This window comes from Lissotriton vulgaris, chromosome 4_1, assembly GCF_964263255.1.
Source record: "Lissotriton vulgaris chromosome 4_1, aLisVul1.2, whole genome shotgun sequence".
Classification (NCBI taxonomy): Eukaryota; Metazoa; Chordata; class Amphibia; order Caudata; family Salamandridae; genus Lissotriton; species Lissotriton vulgaris.
In genome coordinates this window covers 2,018,421,830-2,018,437,388 of record NC_141691.1, presented here as the reverse complement: position 1 = coordinate 2,018,437,388, position 15,559 = coordinate 2,018,421,830, and the positions used below count along the sequence as shown (strand labels likewise).

The following is a 15,559-nucleotide window of genomic DNA, read 5'->3' as shown; positions in this document are numbered from 1 at the left end:
GTAGCTCAGGCACTCCCTGCGTGCTTGAAGTCAGTAGCAGCAACAGCGCTAGCAATCAGACAAAGCGACTCAATTGTTTTAGGTCATCAGTTAACAGTTCAAGTACCACACTCTGTAGAGGTTTTGTTAAACAGAACCCAGACTCAGCACTTAACTATAGCACGACTGACAGGTTATGAATTAACACTATTCCAGCCACACATAGAAATCAGACGCTGCAGTATCCTGAACCCAGCAACACTGTTACCTACAAATATGACAGATCCAGCCCCGCATGATTGCATAGAGGTCGTTAATGCAGTAACAAAGCCACGACGAGACTTAACAGATGTCCCGCTGACAAATCCAGACCTGACACTTTATGTGGACGGTTCATGCATGAGAACAAGTACAGGAGAATTAGTGGCTGCGTATGCCGTGACCACTGACACTGAAGTTAAAGAAACACATCGTATTGACACACTGTCTGCTCAAGCAGCAGAGCTCATCGCTCTGATCCGAGCTTGTATTCTAGCCAAGAACAGAAATGTTAACATATACACAGATTCACGTTATGCATTCGGAGTTGTACACGACTTCGGAGTCCTCTGGCAAGAACGAGGTTTCCTGACCTCTCACGGGGCCAAGATACAACATGGTCCCCTCATTCAAGCACTGTTAGAAGCAATACATTTGCCCTCGGGCATATCAGTCATGAAGTGTAAAGCACATACTAAAGTTACAGATTCTGTTTCCCAGGGTAACGACCTGGCAGACCAGACAGCAAAACATACAGCACTGACTCACACTCAGATTACTGATGTGACAAAGACAATAGTACCGACAAAGTGTATGGCAGTTAGAGATCCCACCCTAGACGTAATCGATATCCAGACACACGCTACTCCAGATGAAATAAAGAAATGGACTGAACTAGGAGGGATTCAGACAGATCAAGGTTGGATGACGAAGGGAAAATCTACATGGTTTCTCCCCGACTCAATGGTTCAAAGCATGATAAATACAGCACATAGTCCTGCACATCTAGGAGAGAAAGCCATGATAGATTGTTTGCAGAATCTCTGGTCAAACAAACACTTACGAGCAGCAGCAAAACAGAAAGTGCGTACTTGCATGATCTGTTGTCAGTTCAATCCAGGTAAAAGCGTCCCTGTAGAGCAAGGTGGATTTCATCCTCCCGATCACCCTTTTGAAGTCCTCCAGATGGATTATATCCAGATGGACCGTTGTTGAGGTTTCAAATATGTCCTCGTAGTTGTTTGTGCACTTTCCCGTTGGACAGAAGCTTACCCAGTATCAGATTACACCGCCCCAACCACTGCCAAGCAGCTGGTTCGTGAATTCTTCCCACGGTACGGTTTGCCCCGTGTCGTGTATTCAGATAACGGACAGCCATTCTCATCCGAGTTGATGAAACAGGTTTCCCTTTTGCTAGGATATCAGTGGAGGTTCCACTGTGTCCGACACCCCGAAGCCGCAGGCCTTGTAGAAAGGCATAACCAGACATTAAAGACCCGACTTGCTAAGATATGTCAGGAGAAAGGGGTCGACTGGATAGTCGCCCTGCCAGTTGCACTATTCTACATGAGAATGGTTGCACACTCGAGATCAGGGCTATCTCCGTACGAAGTGGTCTTTGGCAGACCACCGAATATGTGGGGGACGCCCATTCCGAAGAAAATCACTGATGTTGATTGTAATATGTTGACAGATTACCTTGCCTCCTTGATGTCTGCACTCCAATCATGTCGTTCACAGGTTGCCGCAGCCTTTCCTGACAACACTGATGTAAAGCCCCATGAGGTCCGTCCAGGGGACATAGTTCTCGTCCGGAACTTCGACCGGAAAAGTCCGTTGGAGCCCCGCTGGAAAGCCCCGAAGATCGTCCTCCTTACTACCAGGACCGCCGTCAAGTTGGAAGGAAGAAAGGGGTGGGTCCACACGAGTCATATTAAGCTTTGCAATGAACTGAAAAATGAACTAAAACAGGACTCTGACTCGTCCACCCCCACCAAAGACTGTATCAAAACTAGTGACTTTGAAGTATCCGAACGAGAGAAAACTCCCCAAGAGGAATACCGTATGAAACTCCGATCTAGCAAGTCAGACAGTTTAATTGTTTAAGTCCTCCCCTAGGTGAATCGGTTAAATAGTTTCTGACATGTATCCCCTAGATCGAGATAGAGAGAGAGAGAGACAAGTCAAAAGAAATACATACTGCAAATCACTGCGTAGTCACTGTATAGTGACGTTGTTAATAATGTTTTTTTTAAGTGTTCTAATTATTATTGCCAGTATACTGCTTCCTATATACTGTCCTATCTTCAAGCATGAACAATCTGTCTACAATGTCTCTGCTGAACATTCTTTTAGTGAGTTACCACAACATGAACTCTCCTACAGACTGGCGCTGCGCAATAACACATTCATTAGTATGTTGCACCACTCCCATCAGACTAATAACGCTACAAACTGCTGGATATGTGGCCGACTCCCTCCCTACCAGAATTACAAGGGAGCTCTGCCCCTCTTTCCGTACCCGTTCACTCACAACGGCTCCTGTGGTGCATGGTTTAAAATAATTAATTCCTTAGATCCTGATATTGCTGTTTTCGATGGGAGCTGGGTTTGGGGAAACCTGAACTTAGTTCTGCTCAACGTCTGTTACCCTGATAAAGAGGGACTCCCCACTCGAATAGGAACTGATCTAGAAAATGAAGTATATGGATTAGGTAATTACACAATTAGCCTTATGATTCTTACTGTAGAATCCGAAGCCGCACCAGCTCTGCCCCATATGTCAGTATTACCAGTCACAGGTGAACTATGTGTTAGCAAGAAAGGTTCAGTACACTTAGGTCATAGTAAATGCACTACTGTGGTTGAATTCAGTGATCATGGTAAATCGTCCTTTAAGGCTACTCGTCATTCCTATTTTGTTTGTGGTCATACCGCATACATACGTTTGCCTCCAGATTGGGATGGTACCTGTTATATTGCATTCCTTCTGCCACCTGTTTTTCTAGCTCCCCCTGATTACCATAGAAATACAAATCTAGTAAAGAATAGACCCAGAAGAGATATCCCACCTGTCGACTACACAGAAACGGCATGGGAACAGTACACTGATTTTAATAAAGGATTCTTTTTCTTTTTAGGACCTGTCCAAAACAGTAAATTAATACGTAGATTAACTAGAACACTTGAAGCTGTAGTACATGAAACTGCCTCCGCCTTAGGTAACTTAACAGAGGAGCAATCTGCTATGCGGGTTGTTGTCCTTCAAAATCGTCTTGTCATTGACGTCATCTTGGCAGATAGAGGTGGAGCCTGTAAGGTCATCGGGTCAAGTTGCTGCGTTTTCATTCCACAAAACGCACCATCTGTCTATCAAGCTATTACCCGTCTGCATAAAATTGCAAATCAGATACATCAGGATCCAGGCACCTGGACTTGGTCCGGTTGGTTCTGGACAACGTTAACTGCCTGGGGATGGAAGATCCTATCCTTCCTAGGTTTCGGCCTTGTCATAGTATTCAGCTGTTGCCTGTGCCTACAGTGTGGGCCGGCGATATGTGGACTGTGTGCCACATCATGCATTGAAAATTCCAGTTTCCTCTCAAACAGTCAAAGAAAGAAAGATGAACAAATAATGTTACAAGAACAGACTGATCGATTCATGAGGATTGATATATCATGAAGGGTCCGTAGGGAACAAGGAGGGAATGAGGTAATATAAATTTTATGGTCAAGTTATGTTCCCTAGCGCGTACCCCACCGTCTCCATGTACGAGTTAAAGTGCATGTAACTTCCCTCCTGTACCAGCTATGAAGACGCAAATACATTTGCGTCCACCGTTAACATGTCCTCTTTCAGACCCACCTTGAATGGGTTGAATGGTCCGTTCCTAAGTATGCTATGCCAACGTCTTTTTGTAGTGTACTCCAACGTTTTTCAGCTCTAGCTGAGTAGGCCCCTGAATTTCTGTCACCGAGCCTCTTTTCTGGCTTCTGACTCCAAGGGCCTCTGCCCAGGCTGCCCCCGTACCTGTGAACTCTGACTTACTCTCAGCGAGGCCCCTCGCGCTCAGCTCAGCCTGCTGCCTGCCAAGATTGACTATAACCTTCGAGTTATCTGTTTCCCTTCCCGAAAATACATTCCTGCCTGCTAGTTTCAGTAAACATTACCCTCAGCTGCAGAGCCAAAGGGCCGACCTGTCTTTGTGCAAGTAATTCAAGTAATTCATAGCCCTTGTTGCCATGCTTCCATGGAAGGCCCATGCCCCCACGCTTCTCATGCAGACACCCAGGCGCTTATACACGCACTTACAGCAAGTATAGAATAGCTTCTGCCCAAGAGACCTTTCCGCCCAGATAGTCCAGTTCCTAAAACATGAGATATCAGATATGATAGAAGCACAAGTTGATCTGACATGCCAGACTTCTGTCTCTTTCCGTCAGTGTAAATGTCAAGTCCCCATGCACCCTCTAGTCTCACGTGCATCACACGTCATGCAGCTGCGCGCGCATCCAAGCCTCAGATTTCTGCTGACATTGCAACATTTCTAGTTTAGTGCCACCCACATGTGTCACTTACTTGTGACGTTTCTAGAACACACCTCCAGTTACGCCTAGTCCACGCCTTTTTGATTACGCACTAGTAACACGTGGACACTGTTATCTTGTCTTCTCTCAGCTGTTACGCCTTCTATACTGTTTCCGATGGTGTAAAATAAGTATATAAGCTATGTACTGTTAATAAAATGTGGCGCTCTATCCCTTCTGACACCCCTGTGGTGGTCAGAACATGATATCCTGGTCTTGACCATTCCTTTTTAAGGAATAAAACCCCTAAGAACTCTAACACCACGGACTCTGTCTTTTTTCTTCCGATCTGAGTTATTATTGATTAAGTACTTACCTTGCATAGAAATTAAGAGAGTAAATTAATTATTTACATCAGCTGGCAAATGAACCCTGATTGAGGCATATTTCAACCCTGCTTTAGCTAAATATCGAAGGTAAGGAAGAATGACGTCTTCCTGCCCCTTCGTAGGGTCAAAATGATTTTCAACACACCATAGGAAGAACCTCTTCCACTTAAAGGCATAGGACGCTCTTGTGGAGGGCCTCTTAGGCTCTTTCATAATATACATGCAGTCCTGCTGCAGATTCAAGTGTCCATATTGTAGGACCTCAGGAGCCATGCTGCCAAGTTCAAGGAGGGAAGGCTGGGATGGAGAATCCTCCCGTCCATCTTGGTCAGCAGATCCGCTCTGTACGGAAGCCTCCTGTGGGGAAGTACCGATAATTAAAGAAAGTCAGGGTAGCACCACTGCCGCGGCCAGTCTGGAGCTATCAGAATCATCTTCATGCTGGATCTGATGAGCTTGGACACCACCTTCGGGATCAGAGGCAGAGGAGGAAAGGCGTAAGCAAATGTGTCTGACCAATCCATCAAAAGCGCATTCCCCTTTGTCCCTGGACGGTGGAATCTGGATGCGAAGGTGTTGCATTTTTTGTTTTTGCAGTCTGCAAACAAATCTATTGATGGACGACCCCACTGCTGGAAAATATCTGCCACCACTTCGTCGTGCAGCACCCAGTCTGGCTGATCTTCGAAGTGCCGACTGAGTGCATCTTCTTTGACATTCTGTTCTCCCGGAAGGTGCACTGCCATTATGGAGAGGTTCCGAGCCAGTGCCAGATCACTTGATCCTCTAGGGAGAGAGGGCGAGAGCGCGTACCACTCTGTTTGTTTGGATAATACACAGTGGTCGTGTTGTCTGTTTGTATCATGACCGAGTCGGACGTGATCGAAGGCAAAAAAGCTTTTAGAGCAAGATGGACTGCTCGTAGCTCCAACATGTTTATGTGGTAGGACTGTTCCTTTGTGGACCACCGGCCTTGCATTTAAAGGCACCTCATGTGTGCCCCCATCCTTGCAGAGATGCATCCGTTATCAACGATTGCACTAGCACCGGTTGATGGAAAGGGACTCCCCCACCAACAGATTCTGAGGCCGAGTCCATCACTTGATGAAGGATTTTGCTGCCTGGGAGAGCACGATCCGATCTGATCCTCCCACCAACCCGTTGCTTGGTCCCACTTGTCTTCTAGATCTTGTTGCAACGGTCGCATTCTCAGCCTGGCGTTGGGGGATGAGAAATATGCTGGAGGCCATCGACCCCAGCAGAGATGACACTTGTCGGACTGCTGGGTGATCTGTCTGAAGCAGAGCCCTGTACTTCTGCTGCATCGAAGAAAGTCTCTCCTCCGAAGGAAACGCTCTTCCTCTGTTTGTATCCAGTCGATCCCAGATAGTGGATCATCTGGGTGGGCTGTTGTACAGACATCTCCACGTTGACATGAAGACCCAGTTTGTGAAGTTGCTGTAAACAGACTTGGAAATCGCTCCTTACTTGCTGAGGAGATGGTCCTTTGAGGAACCAATCGTCTAAGTAAGGGTAGACGAACAGACCCTTTCTGTGTAGGGCGGCCGCCACCACTGCCATGCACTTGGTTTAGACTCGTGGGGCAGATTTCAAGGGTAAGACCTTGTACTGATAGTGCTTGCCTCCGGCCACAAACTGCAGATTCTTGCGATGACGTGGAGCAATGGGAATCTGGAAGTGCGTATCTTGGATGTCCACCGAACACATCCAATCTCCTATTTGCAGATGTGGACATATTTGATGAAGGGCCAACATGTGAAACTTCTCCGTCACGATGACTCTGTTCAGCAGGCGAAGGTCAAGGATAGGTCTGAACTTGTGCTCCTGGTCTCTTTTGGGCACAAGAAAGTACCTGGAGTAGACTCCCTTCCCTCGCTGCCCGGAAGGAACCTCTTCTATGGCCTTTTTTCGTAGAAGGGCTGCCACTTCCTGCCGGAGCAACTTTAGTTGGTGAGGACGAGATCTTTTTGGAGGAATGTCCTTTGGAAGCACACGAAAATGTAGTGCGTATTCATTGCGCAGTATATTGAGTACCCAACCATCTTTTGTGATGTTGCACCACTCTGCCAGATGGTGTGAAGTACTTCCTCCCACTGGAGTGGGCAACGGCGTCAGAGGAAGCTCGTGTTCAATGCTTCCCTGACGACATGGCCGTGCTAGAGGACTGCTGCTGGTGACCACTTCTACCTCTGTTCAATTTACGGCCCTGGTACTGCGACTTGCCTTGATTTTTTCCTTGGGACAATTGAGGGGTTTGAACCCTCTGCTGGTATCCCTTGCGCTGGTTGGGCCTGTATCTACACTTGAACTCCTTCTTTTCCATGCCAACAGCTTTGAGGGTGTCTAGTTCAGCTTTCATCCTGCCCATCTCCTCATCTGTATGGGTGCCAAACAGAGAGGAACCGCAAATCTGAAGATTTAGGATTCTCTGCTGCGCTTCGGCTTGAGCGCTGTCAGCCTCAACCATGAGGATCTCCAGGCGCACACTCCATGGGTATATGAATGTGCCGAAAGTGTAGCACCGTCTGCTGCCGTGCTAATCACCTGGTTAGCAACAAGCGAACCCTCAGTGATGATCTCTTCAAAGTCCTTTTGATCCTCCTTTGGCAGCTTGTCTTTGAAGCGGTCCAAGGAGTCCCACAAGGCCCTGTCATAGCGGCCTAATAAGGCTGCCGCCCTGGAGACTTTTAGAGATGAAGCTGCCAAGCTGCAAATATTATGTCTCCAAGAGCCCTGGGACCTACTTTCCTTATCGGGGGTAATTAATGAAGATGCAGACACTGCATGCTTTTTCCTCGTTGCCGCGATGATGACAGAGTCAGCAGGAGGGTCTGTCTTCAAGAAGACAGGGTCTGTGGCGGCCGGCTGGAATTTTTTCTGAATGCGAGCCGGTGCTGCCTTGATCGTAGCTGGCGTCAGGAAAAAGTCCCTGGTTTCAGAAGCCCAGGAACCAGGGGAAGTAATGGACGAGTCGCTGACCTCTGATGCAGAGTCTCAAAGATCACCGTTGTTGCGATCTGAGGTGTAGATTTCTCAATATTCAGCTTCTGAGCCCCTCTCTGAAGCACATTATGGTAGGTGTTGATTGCATCTATCGGAGACACTCTGGTTAAAGGGCTGTCCGTCAGGGTAGGGGAATAATCCCTCTTCGATGATCTGGTGGAAGAAGACTACCCCAATGGCGTCTTTCTTCACCTTTGGTGGGAACTACGTCTGCATTCCCGTGACCGGGATCTGTTCACTTCCTGCACCAATCTTTGTAAAGGTGACCTATGGAGAGGACTGGTGTATTCTCGTAGTCGCTGCGCTGCTCCTGTATCCTTATTCCAGTGATGCCGAGGGAGGAGCCATGTTGGAGACAAGTGCACAGCAGGGGAAGCCTCCCTATACTGTGATTGAGATCTATGAGCAGGTCTGCTGGAAACCCTTTCTGGAGAGGCAGATCTTGAAGAAGGGTGTCTGGAGGAATGAGAGGAAGAATGACGAGACGCTGATTCAGTTACCAGAACCACCGATTCTCCTCTAGACCTCACTGAAGCAGGCCTTGATGTCAGGCGTGCGCCTCTCGATGTCGGCCCGGACCTCCTTCTTGACTTCTTTCTCCGCTCGGTTGTTGGATCCGGTTTTGACGCCGCATCTTTACTTCTCGAAGTCGAATACTGTCTAGACGACGCCGGAACATCCCTTCTTCTCGACGGCGAACGGCGATGAGCCGACGACGGTGGAGGGGTTTTGCTACTCGACACCGAACGTGCAGACACAGAAAAAGGAGCTCTGCTCCTCGACGCAGAACGACGTCGAGACGACGGCGGAGGGGTGTCGACCCTCAACGCCGATCGTCGTCGAGACGACGGCAGAGGGGTTCCCATCCTCGACACCGAACGTCGCCGGCGGAGGAGGATCGCGATTCTTCGACGTCATCGACGTACCTGAATAGTGAAGTCTTCTCGACGGCGAGCCCACAGTCGATGGCCTTTTCTTGTTCAAATGACCCACCGGTGCCAGATTTTTCAGCGCTGAGCCCGACGCTGAAGTCGAAGGGCGAGGTATCTTGCTTCTAGATGGAGATCTAGACCTCTTGGAGCCTTTCCTCACCAGAGATCTGCCTCTGGAATACTTTTCTGCCAGTTCAGAAAGTCGGATTCTTTCTCTGTCCTTCAATGTTCTTTTGGATAGGGTCTGGCAATGAGGGCAAACCTTAGGGTCAGGGTCCTTAGGCAAACCCAGGATACAGACCTCATGAGAGTCTGACCTGGCCTTTTTTCTACAAGAAGGGCAGGGATCAAAAAGGGATGGCATTTTGAGTGAAATAAATGCTCAAAACTGTACAAAAAAAAGACAGAACCTTACTTCAGAAGATGGAAGATGTCGGAGTAAGTCAAAAAAGTTCAATAAAGTGAAGATTATTTCTGACTAAAATCAGAAAGAAGTGGACTGTGTAACCAGGATCCTTCCTGAAGGAGCCGGAAAGAACAACTGACCTAACTGTCACCCCTGAGGCATGATGGGAAACTGGGGGTTATGACTGCCTTAAAGGCATAGTGCCAGTTTATCTCTATGTTGCTATGAATTAGCTTTTCAGCTTTTTAAGACTGTGTTTTTTGTAATGCAGCCTGGGAGCTGTATGTGTGTGTGTATATATATATATATATATATATATATATATATATATATATATATATATATATATATATATAGCTACCAAACCAATCTTGACCATCAAAGAAGGCGCTGACTCCGTGTATCTTAGTTCAAGGGTTTTTATTTCTTAAATCAGCTTCTGCTCAGACGCGTTTCGGCGGCTACTCCCGCCTTGCTCACTAACATCTGACCACTGAATAGTGCGCTTTATATACATGTTACACTGTCACATGAGTCATAATTAACATAATTGATTGGCATTTACTTGTTGCCACGGTGACTTGGTTACACCCTCGTGTTGACGTGACTATTAACATGCCTGTTACATCTTTTGGCGGGTTTGCTAATTGCTATATGTCACGTATATTCACACTTGTATAAACATTCACAGCATGCTTTCAACCACTTGGGTTAAAATAAATCATTACATTACATTTGCCACACTCGTTTTTATATATAACACATACATTTCACATTCATGTATTCTCATAATTACATTTCCCACTTGTCAGATTTTTAGTGATTACACCCTTATTGTCTCTCCTACGTCAAGGAGGTTTGGGCGTATCTGGGAGAGAATTGTGACACACTCGTGATTGGGTTTGGTTTACGGAACGGGTGATGAAAAGGGCTCGGGCTTTCCGATCGGTTTGCTGGCCTGGTGGCAGAGTCAGAACATGTTGCAGCGTTCACAATCCCTTCTCATGCTGCCGGTAAGCTACAATCTGTGTTTGTCTGCAAGGTGTGTATCTTCCTTGGTATGGTGATCCCGTGAGCCCCTATACTAATTATGGCACTAGCCCGCATTTTATACAATAATTAGAGACGATATACTGCGATAGTGCGCATTTGCTCAGTTATTGTATAAACTTATCAACGTGACATAGCGGGTTGAATAGATCATTCTTAACATCGTTCTGAGGTATGTGTACTCCGGTAGAGTGAATAGTGTGGCTGATGGGTGTGATTTGTTACATGTGACTAGTCGTGTAAATTATTTACAGTGATGGCGCAATCTGGGTAGTTGTTACTTAGGGTACTTAGGTAGGGGGAGAGAGACTGCACTAGATGTGGACACTTAGGGCTTCATCAGCATTGAGCTCTGAGTGGATCTTAGAATTCAGTAAGATGATGTATCTGGATTCCAAGCGGCGTAACGCAAGCTTGCGGTTTCCGCCCCTCACATTTCTCGGGATACTGTCTATGACAAAATATGTCAGACCTTTGGAGTCTCCTCCATGAACCTCATGGATATGTCGTGCTACTGGGTAGGCCGGGTCCTTATTCGCGATTGCCCTTAGGTGTTGCAGGATTCTTACATGCACTGGGTAGATTGTGGACCCTACATATTGTTTACCACAAACACATGTGAGCACATATACGGCGTATTCCGTCTTACATGTGTAGTGTTCTCTGATGGAGTAGGGTTGACTTCGGAAAGGTACTGTGATACTTGTTGTGTTGCTACCATGACTGCAGGCCTTGCATTTAGAGCATTTTTTAAAACCTTTTTGTGATTGAAGCCAGTTTTTTTGTTTTGATATAGCAGGGGCATTGCGTACCAATTGTTGACGCATGGATCTGGCTTTTCTGAAAGACACTAATGGTTTGTCACCCATTTTATTCCCTATGGTTGTGTCATTTCGGACCAACGGCCAGTGCCTTCTGAGTATTTTTCAAAGGTTGGCGTGGTAGCGGTTGAAGCCTGTGATTAACCTAGGGGGTTGTCTTTCTTCTGCTATGACTCTTGAATCTGTTACCTCGGGAAACAGTAAGTCATGTCAGTTTTTTGTGCTGCATTTTAATTCAGCAGTCTTGCAGGTTTTGTCAGCGTACCCTCTCTTTTTTAATATCGTGAATAGATTATTTTTTGCTTCAGATAGCCCTTCACTGGTGCTACAGTTGCGTGTCATCCTGAGGCATTCCGCATAGGATGTGGACTATTTGCGTGAAGGATTGCATTACCCGCAGTGGGTTTGCGATAGGTGCGTGTTTGTATTGTATCATTCTGTACAAACAATTCTACATCCAGGAATTGTATGCTCTCCCTGCTTGCATTACAGGTGAATTTGAGATTCAATGAATTTTCATTTAGCTGTTCAGTAAAACTTGTTGCACTTTCCACACTTCCCTCCCACAAAATAAAGATGTCATCAATGAAACGCTTATAAACAACAACATTTTGGTTCATGGTTTCCCCGTGTAGTGTCATAAGTACCTGCTCCTCCCACCAGCCCATATGCAGATACGCATAGCTGGGGAGAAGCAGGTACCCATAGCTGAACCTTGGATTGTTTATAAAACAGTCTATCAAACATAAATGTATTGTTGGTAAGGCACCACTCCGTCATCTCTAGTAGCATTTTGGTATGTTCATATTGATTTATAGGTCTTTTCCCCAAGAAATGTTTTATGGCATGCAGACCGTCCTTATGCCTAATGCTGGTATATAGGGCCTGGACATCTAATGTCAAGAATAAATAGTTCTCTTTCCACTTGACATCATAGATTTTTTTTCAGGAAGTCTCCTGTGTCCTTTATATATGCCGGCAACTTTCTGACTTATGGATATGGATATGGATATCTCTCTATCTCTATCTATCTATCTATCTATCTATCTATCTATCTATCTATATATATATATATATGTATATATATATATATATATCCAAGTTCCGCTCTCCTCGTCGCATTCATCCAACACTCACCACAATTGAAAGAGACAGACTCTGTTGCATTTAGCAGCCGCTGGTATTTTTTATTATACAATCATTATTTCGTGCATTGCTGTGCCACAAAAACCAAACGCGTTTCGGCGTTCGCCGACGCCTTGCTCGCTGGTATTCTATTGGCAGGACTGTTCAAAAGACTGTGACTAATCATCGACGCCTTTTCCGCACTGATGAAGGCAGAAGCCAGAAACGCGTCTGCGGATATGACAAAGCCCCATAATGCCCCAAGTGTGCACCGAAGTTGCCGTGTGTTTATTGATCTTTTAAGCGGTTCCACCTCCACTTTTCGGTTGCACCCGCCGTGAGTACGGCTGGCCCTGGGTGGAATGGTGTTTTTTCGATTAATTTGGGCTGCCAGAAATGCCGCTAACAGATACTGTCGACCGAGTGAGGTCGTTGCTTAGACAAAGCAGGAGTGTCTCTCTAATGCGTGGGGCACTCACAGGTGTGGAGCGGCAGGCGAGGGGACACAGGGTCACAGCAGATGCAGCTGTCATTTAATCTCAACGATGGGTGGGCCATGAACAATGCGATTGGCAAGAAACAACGGAAATGAAGACGCCCCATCGTGGGCCGTTCATTGGCCAAGGATACACCTATTAAATGGCAGGACTGTTTAAAAGACTGTGGCTAATCATCGACGGCTTTTCCGCACTGATTAAGGTAGAAGCCAGAAACGCGTCTGCGGATATGACAAAGCCCCCTAATGCCCCGAGTGTGCACCGAAGTTGCCATGTGTTTATTGATATATATATAAACCCACAATCGGCAGCTAAAAGTCGACACCTTTCCAACTAATAAAGCTCTTGTAGTAGCAGCAACATAACTAACTTAGCTGGAACAATCATAATGTTAAGTTACAAAAAAAAAAATAAAGCAAGTGCTCTGATCTCTGAAAATTCATGTAACCATAAATACTGTTCGAACACCATTGAGTACCAAGTAACCCAACACATCTGTAGTCTTACCTGCAAGATTTAGATACTTTAGGCCACAGCTCCGTTCCTTGATGGCTGCAAGAAGTAGCTCTAATCCAAGAAGGCCAATTCCAGGATTTCCAGACAAATCCAAGGAGACCAATGAGGGGCATAGCAAAAGGCACCTAGTGGCAGCAGAGAAAGCAGTAAAAATTAGATCTTCGTATTGGGAGTAAATAGGACACACAAAATCATCCACCGGATGGACCTCTCAGAGCTAGATAAATCGGAATGGAATACCAGAGAGAGGAGTCCCTCCTATTCTGTTACTACGCCCAGAGATTCCAGGGTGGGGTTCCTGCACATTAGGGAGAAAGTCAGAAAAGAGATGCACTCGGAGTGCTGAATGAAAAAGACTAATTTGTTTCCTAAAAATATGCAGTGGAAGGATACAAGGCATCCAACCTAAAGGGTAATAAAGAGGCTATGCTCCGGGGGAGGAACAAACAAAAGAAAAGGAATGAAAGCCAATGAATAATAAGCAAATGAGCGTGACAAGAAAGCCAACCAATGGTAAGTTCTGGACGTGTTTTAGGCCCATGGTACGTTTGTGGTATGGTCCACTAGAGCTCTTTCCACAACAGACAGATAGAAGCTGTTTGTAAGAGAGACCTACAAACTCATAGCCAAACAGATGCTGCAAATTCAGACTCCTCTCCAAACTCCCCATTACTAGCATGATCATGGAAAGAGATGGAAAGAGGCACCACATGACAATCCTATTCAGACTGCCAAGAATTTGGGAAACACCATTGCTCAACCCTGAAAGGCCTAAAATCATGCTAAGAAACTGACTTGATCAGAAATCTTTATACTCTTTGACTTGCCCGGGTCTTTCAACACCAGGGATCACAAAACACTTTTAGAGCGCTTACAGAAGAGGGCAGGGATCTCTGGAGCACCTCCTAAATAGTGTAATTCATTCTTGCAAACCCACAGTCAACAAATCAGATACTTGCTCTTCATCATCAACTGCGGGTCAATGCCAGGTAAGATACTAGAGGTATCTGTCCCATTTCCCTTTTATGAGCTTGCACAAAATCAGTGGCTCTGCTGATCTCATGTTATCGCCTTGTTTCAACGCGGATGGAATCTAGCTGTATATCCATGTGAGTATCACAATGAACTTTGAAATAACATCACGGACTACCTAAAAGAAGTTTATTATTGGATGAAAGAAAGCTACCTATATCTAAAGAGCTCAATGGCCAGAGAAACTAGGGATCTCACAAACTCCTTTCAAAGCCAAAAATATAAATCTTCTTATGTTACACTGGTCCTTAAAGGAACATTTTCTTCATGCAGCACAGAGAACAAAGTTCAAAATTCTCTGTGCAGTTTTGAAAGCTCAGACATCACACACAACAGCAAATGGCCCAAAACAAGTCGATGTAGTGTTCACAAAGTCTTAAGATAGTTACAGTTTTTTGTCTGTTCCCATGAAGTGCATTAGGACCACCCATACTTGAGAGACAGCGTTTCAATTGGGCGAGTGTGGGAATGCAGAAGGGTTAAGACTTTGGCCATTGGTTGGAAGTGTCTTAGGACCACCCACACCTGAGAGACAGTTTCAATTGGGCAAGTGTGGGAATGCAGGAGGGATAAGACTTTGGCCATTGGTTGGAAGTGTCTTAGGACCACCCACACCTGAGAGACAGCGTTTCAATTGGGCAAGTATAGGAATGCAGGAGGGATAATACTTTGGCCATTGGTTGGAAGTGTCTTAGGAACACCCACACTTGAGAGACAGCTTTTCAATTGGGTTAGTGCAGGAATGCAGGAGGGCTAAGACTTCGGCCACTGGTTGGACATATCTTAGGACCATCCACACTTGAGACAGCGTTTCAATTGGGCAGTGAGGGAATGCAGGAGGGATAATACTTTGGCACCAGCCCATCAATGAAAAAAGTGAGAAACAGAATGGGCTTCGGGGCTTGTTCGTTCTGGCACTGCACTGCAGCTATCACTCCCAAGAACCAGACTGTATCTGCCACCTGGGAGAGGCAGAATGAGGGGGGTGATTGGCGTAAGAAAGACTGTGGGGCCACTATGGTGGCCGTATGGCCCTATGTCATATAAATTTAGAAACAAAACAGCTCTGGCATCTAGTGGCATTTCTGCCTCCACGCGGAGGGTAAACTGGGGAGTAATTCCCCAGTAAGATTCCCCATCAAAAAGACTGTTGGGGGGGCTCCAGGGTTGGGGTAAGTCCCGCTGCCTGGATGGGGCAACCCACACGCCATTTATTTTATAC

The 15,559-nt window shown here is 46.1% G+C and overlaps 1 protein-coding gene across 1 annotated transcript in view; it reads right to left on the bottom strand.

Moving 5' to 3' along the window:
- The window catches only part of TONSL (tonsoku like, DNA repair protein), a 419,298-nt gene that overhangs the window by 22,305 nt on the left and 381,434 nt on the right, over positions 1-15,559 (bottom strand). Inside the window, exon 25 of the mRNA XM_086966418.1 lies at positions 13,297-13,430. Coding sequence (XP_086822544.1) covers positions 13,297-13,430 — 134 coding nt within the window. The remainder of the gene's footprint in view (positions 1-13,296; positions 13,431-15,559) is intronic.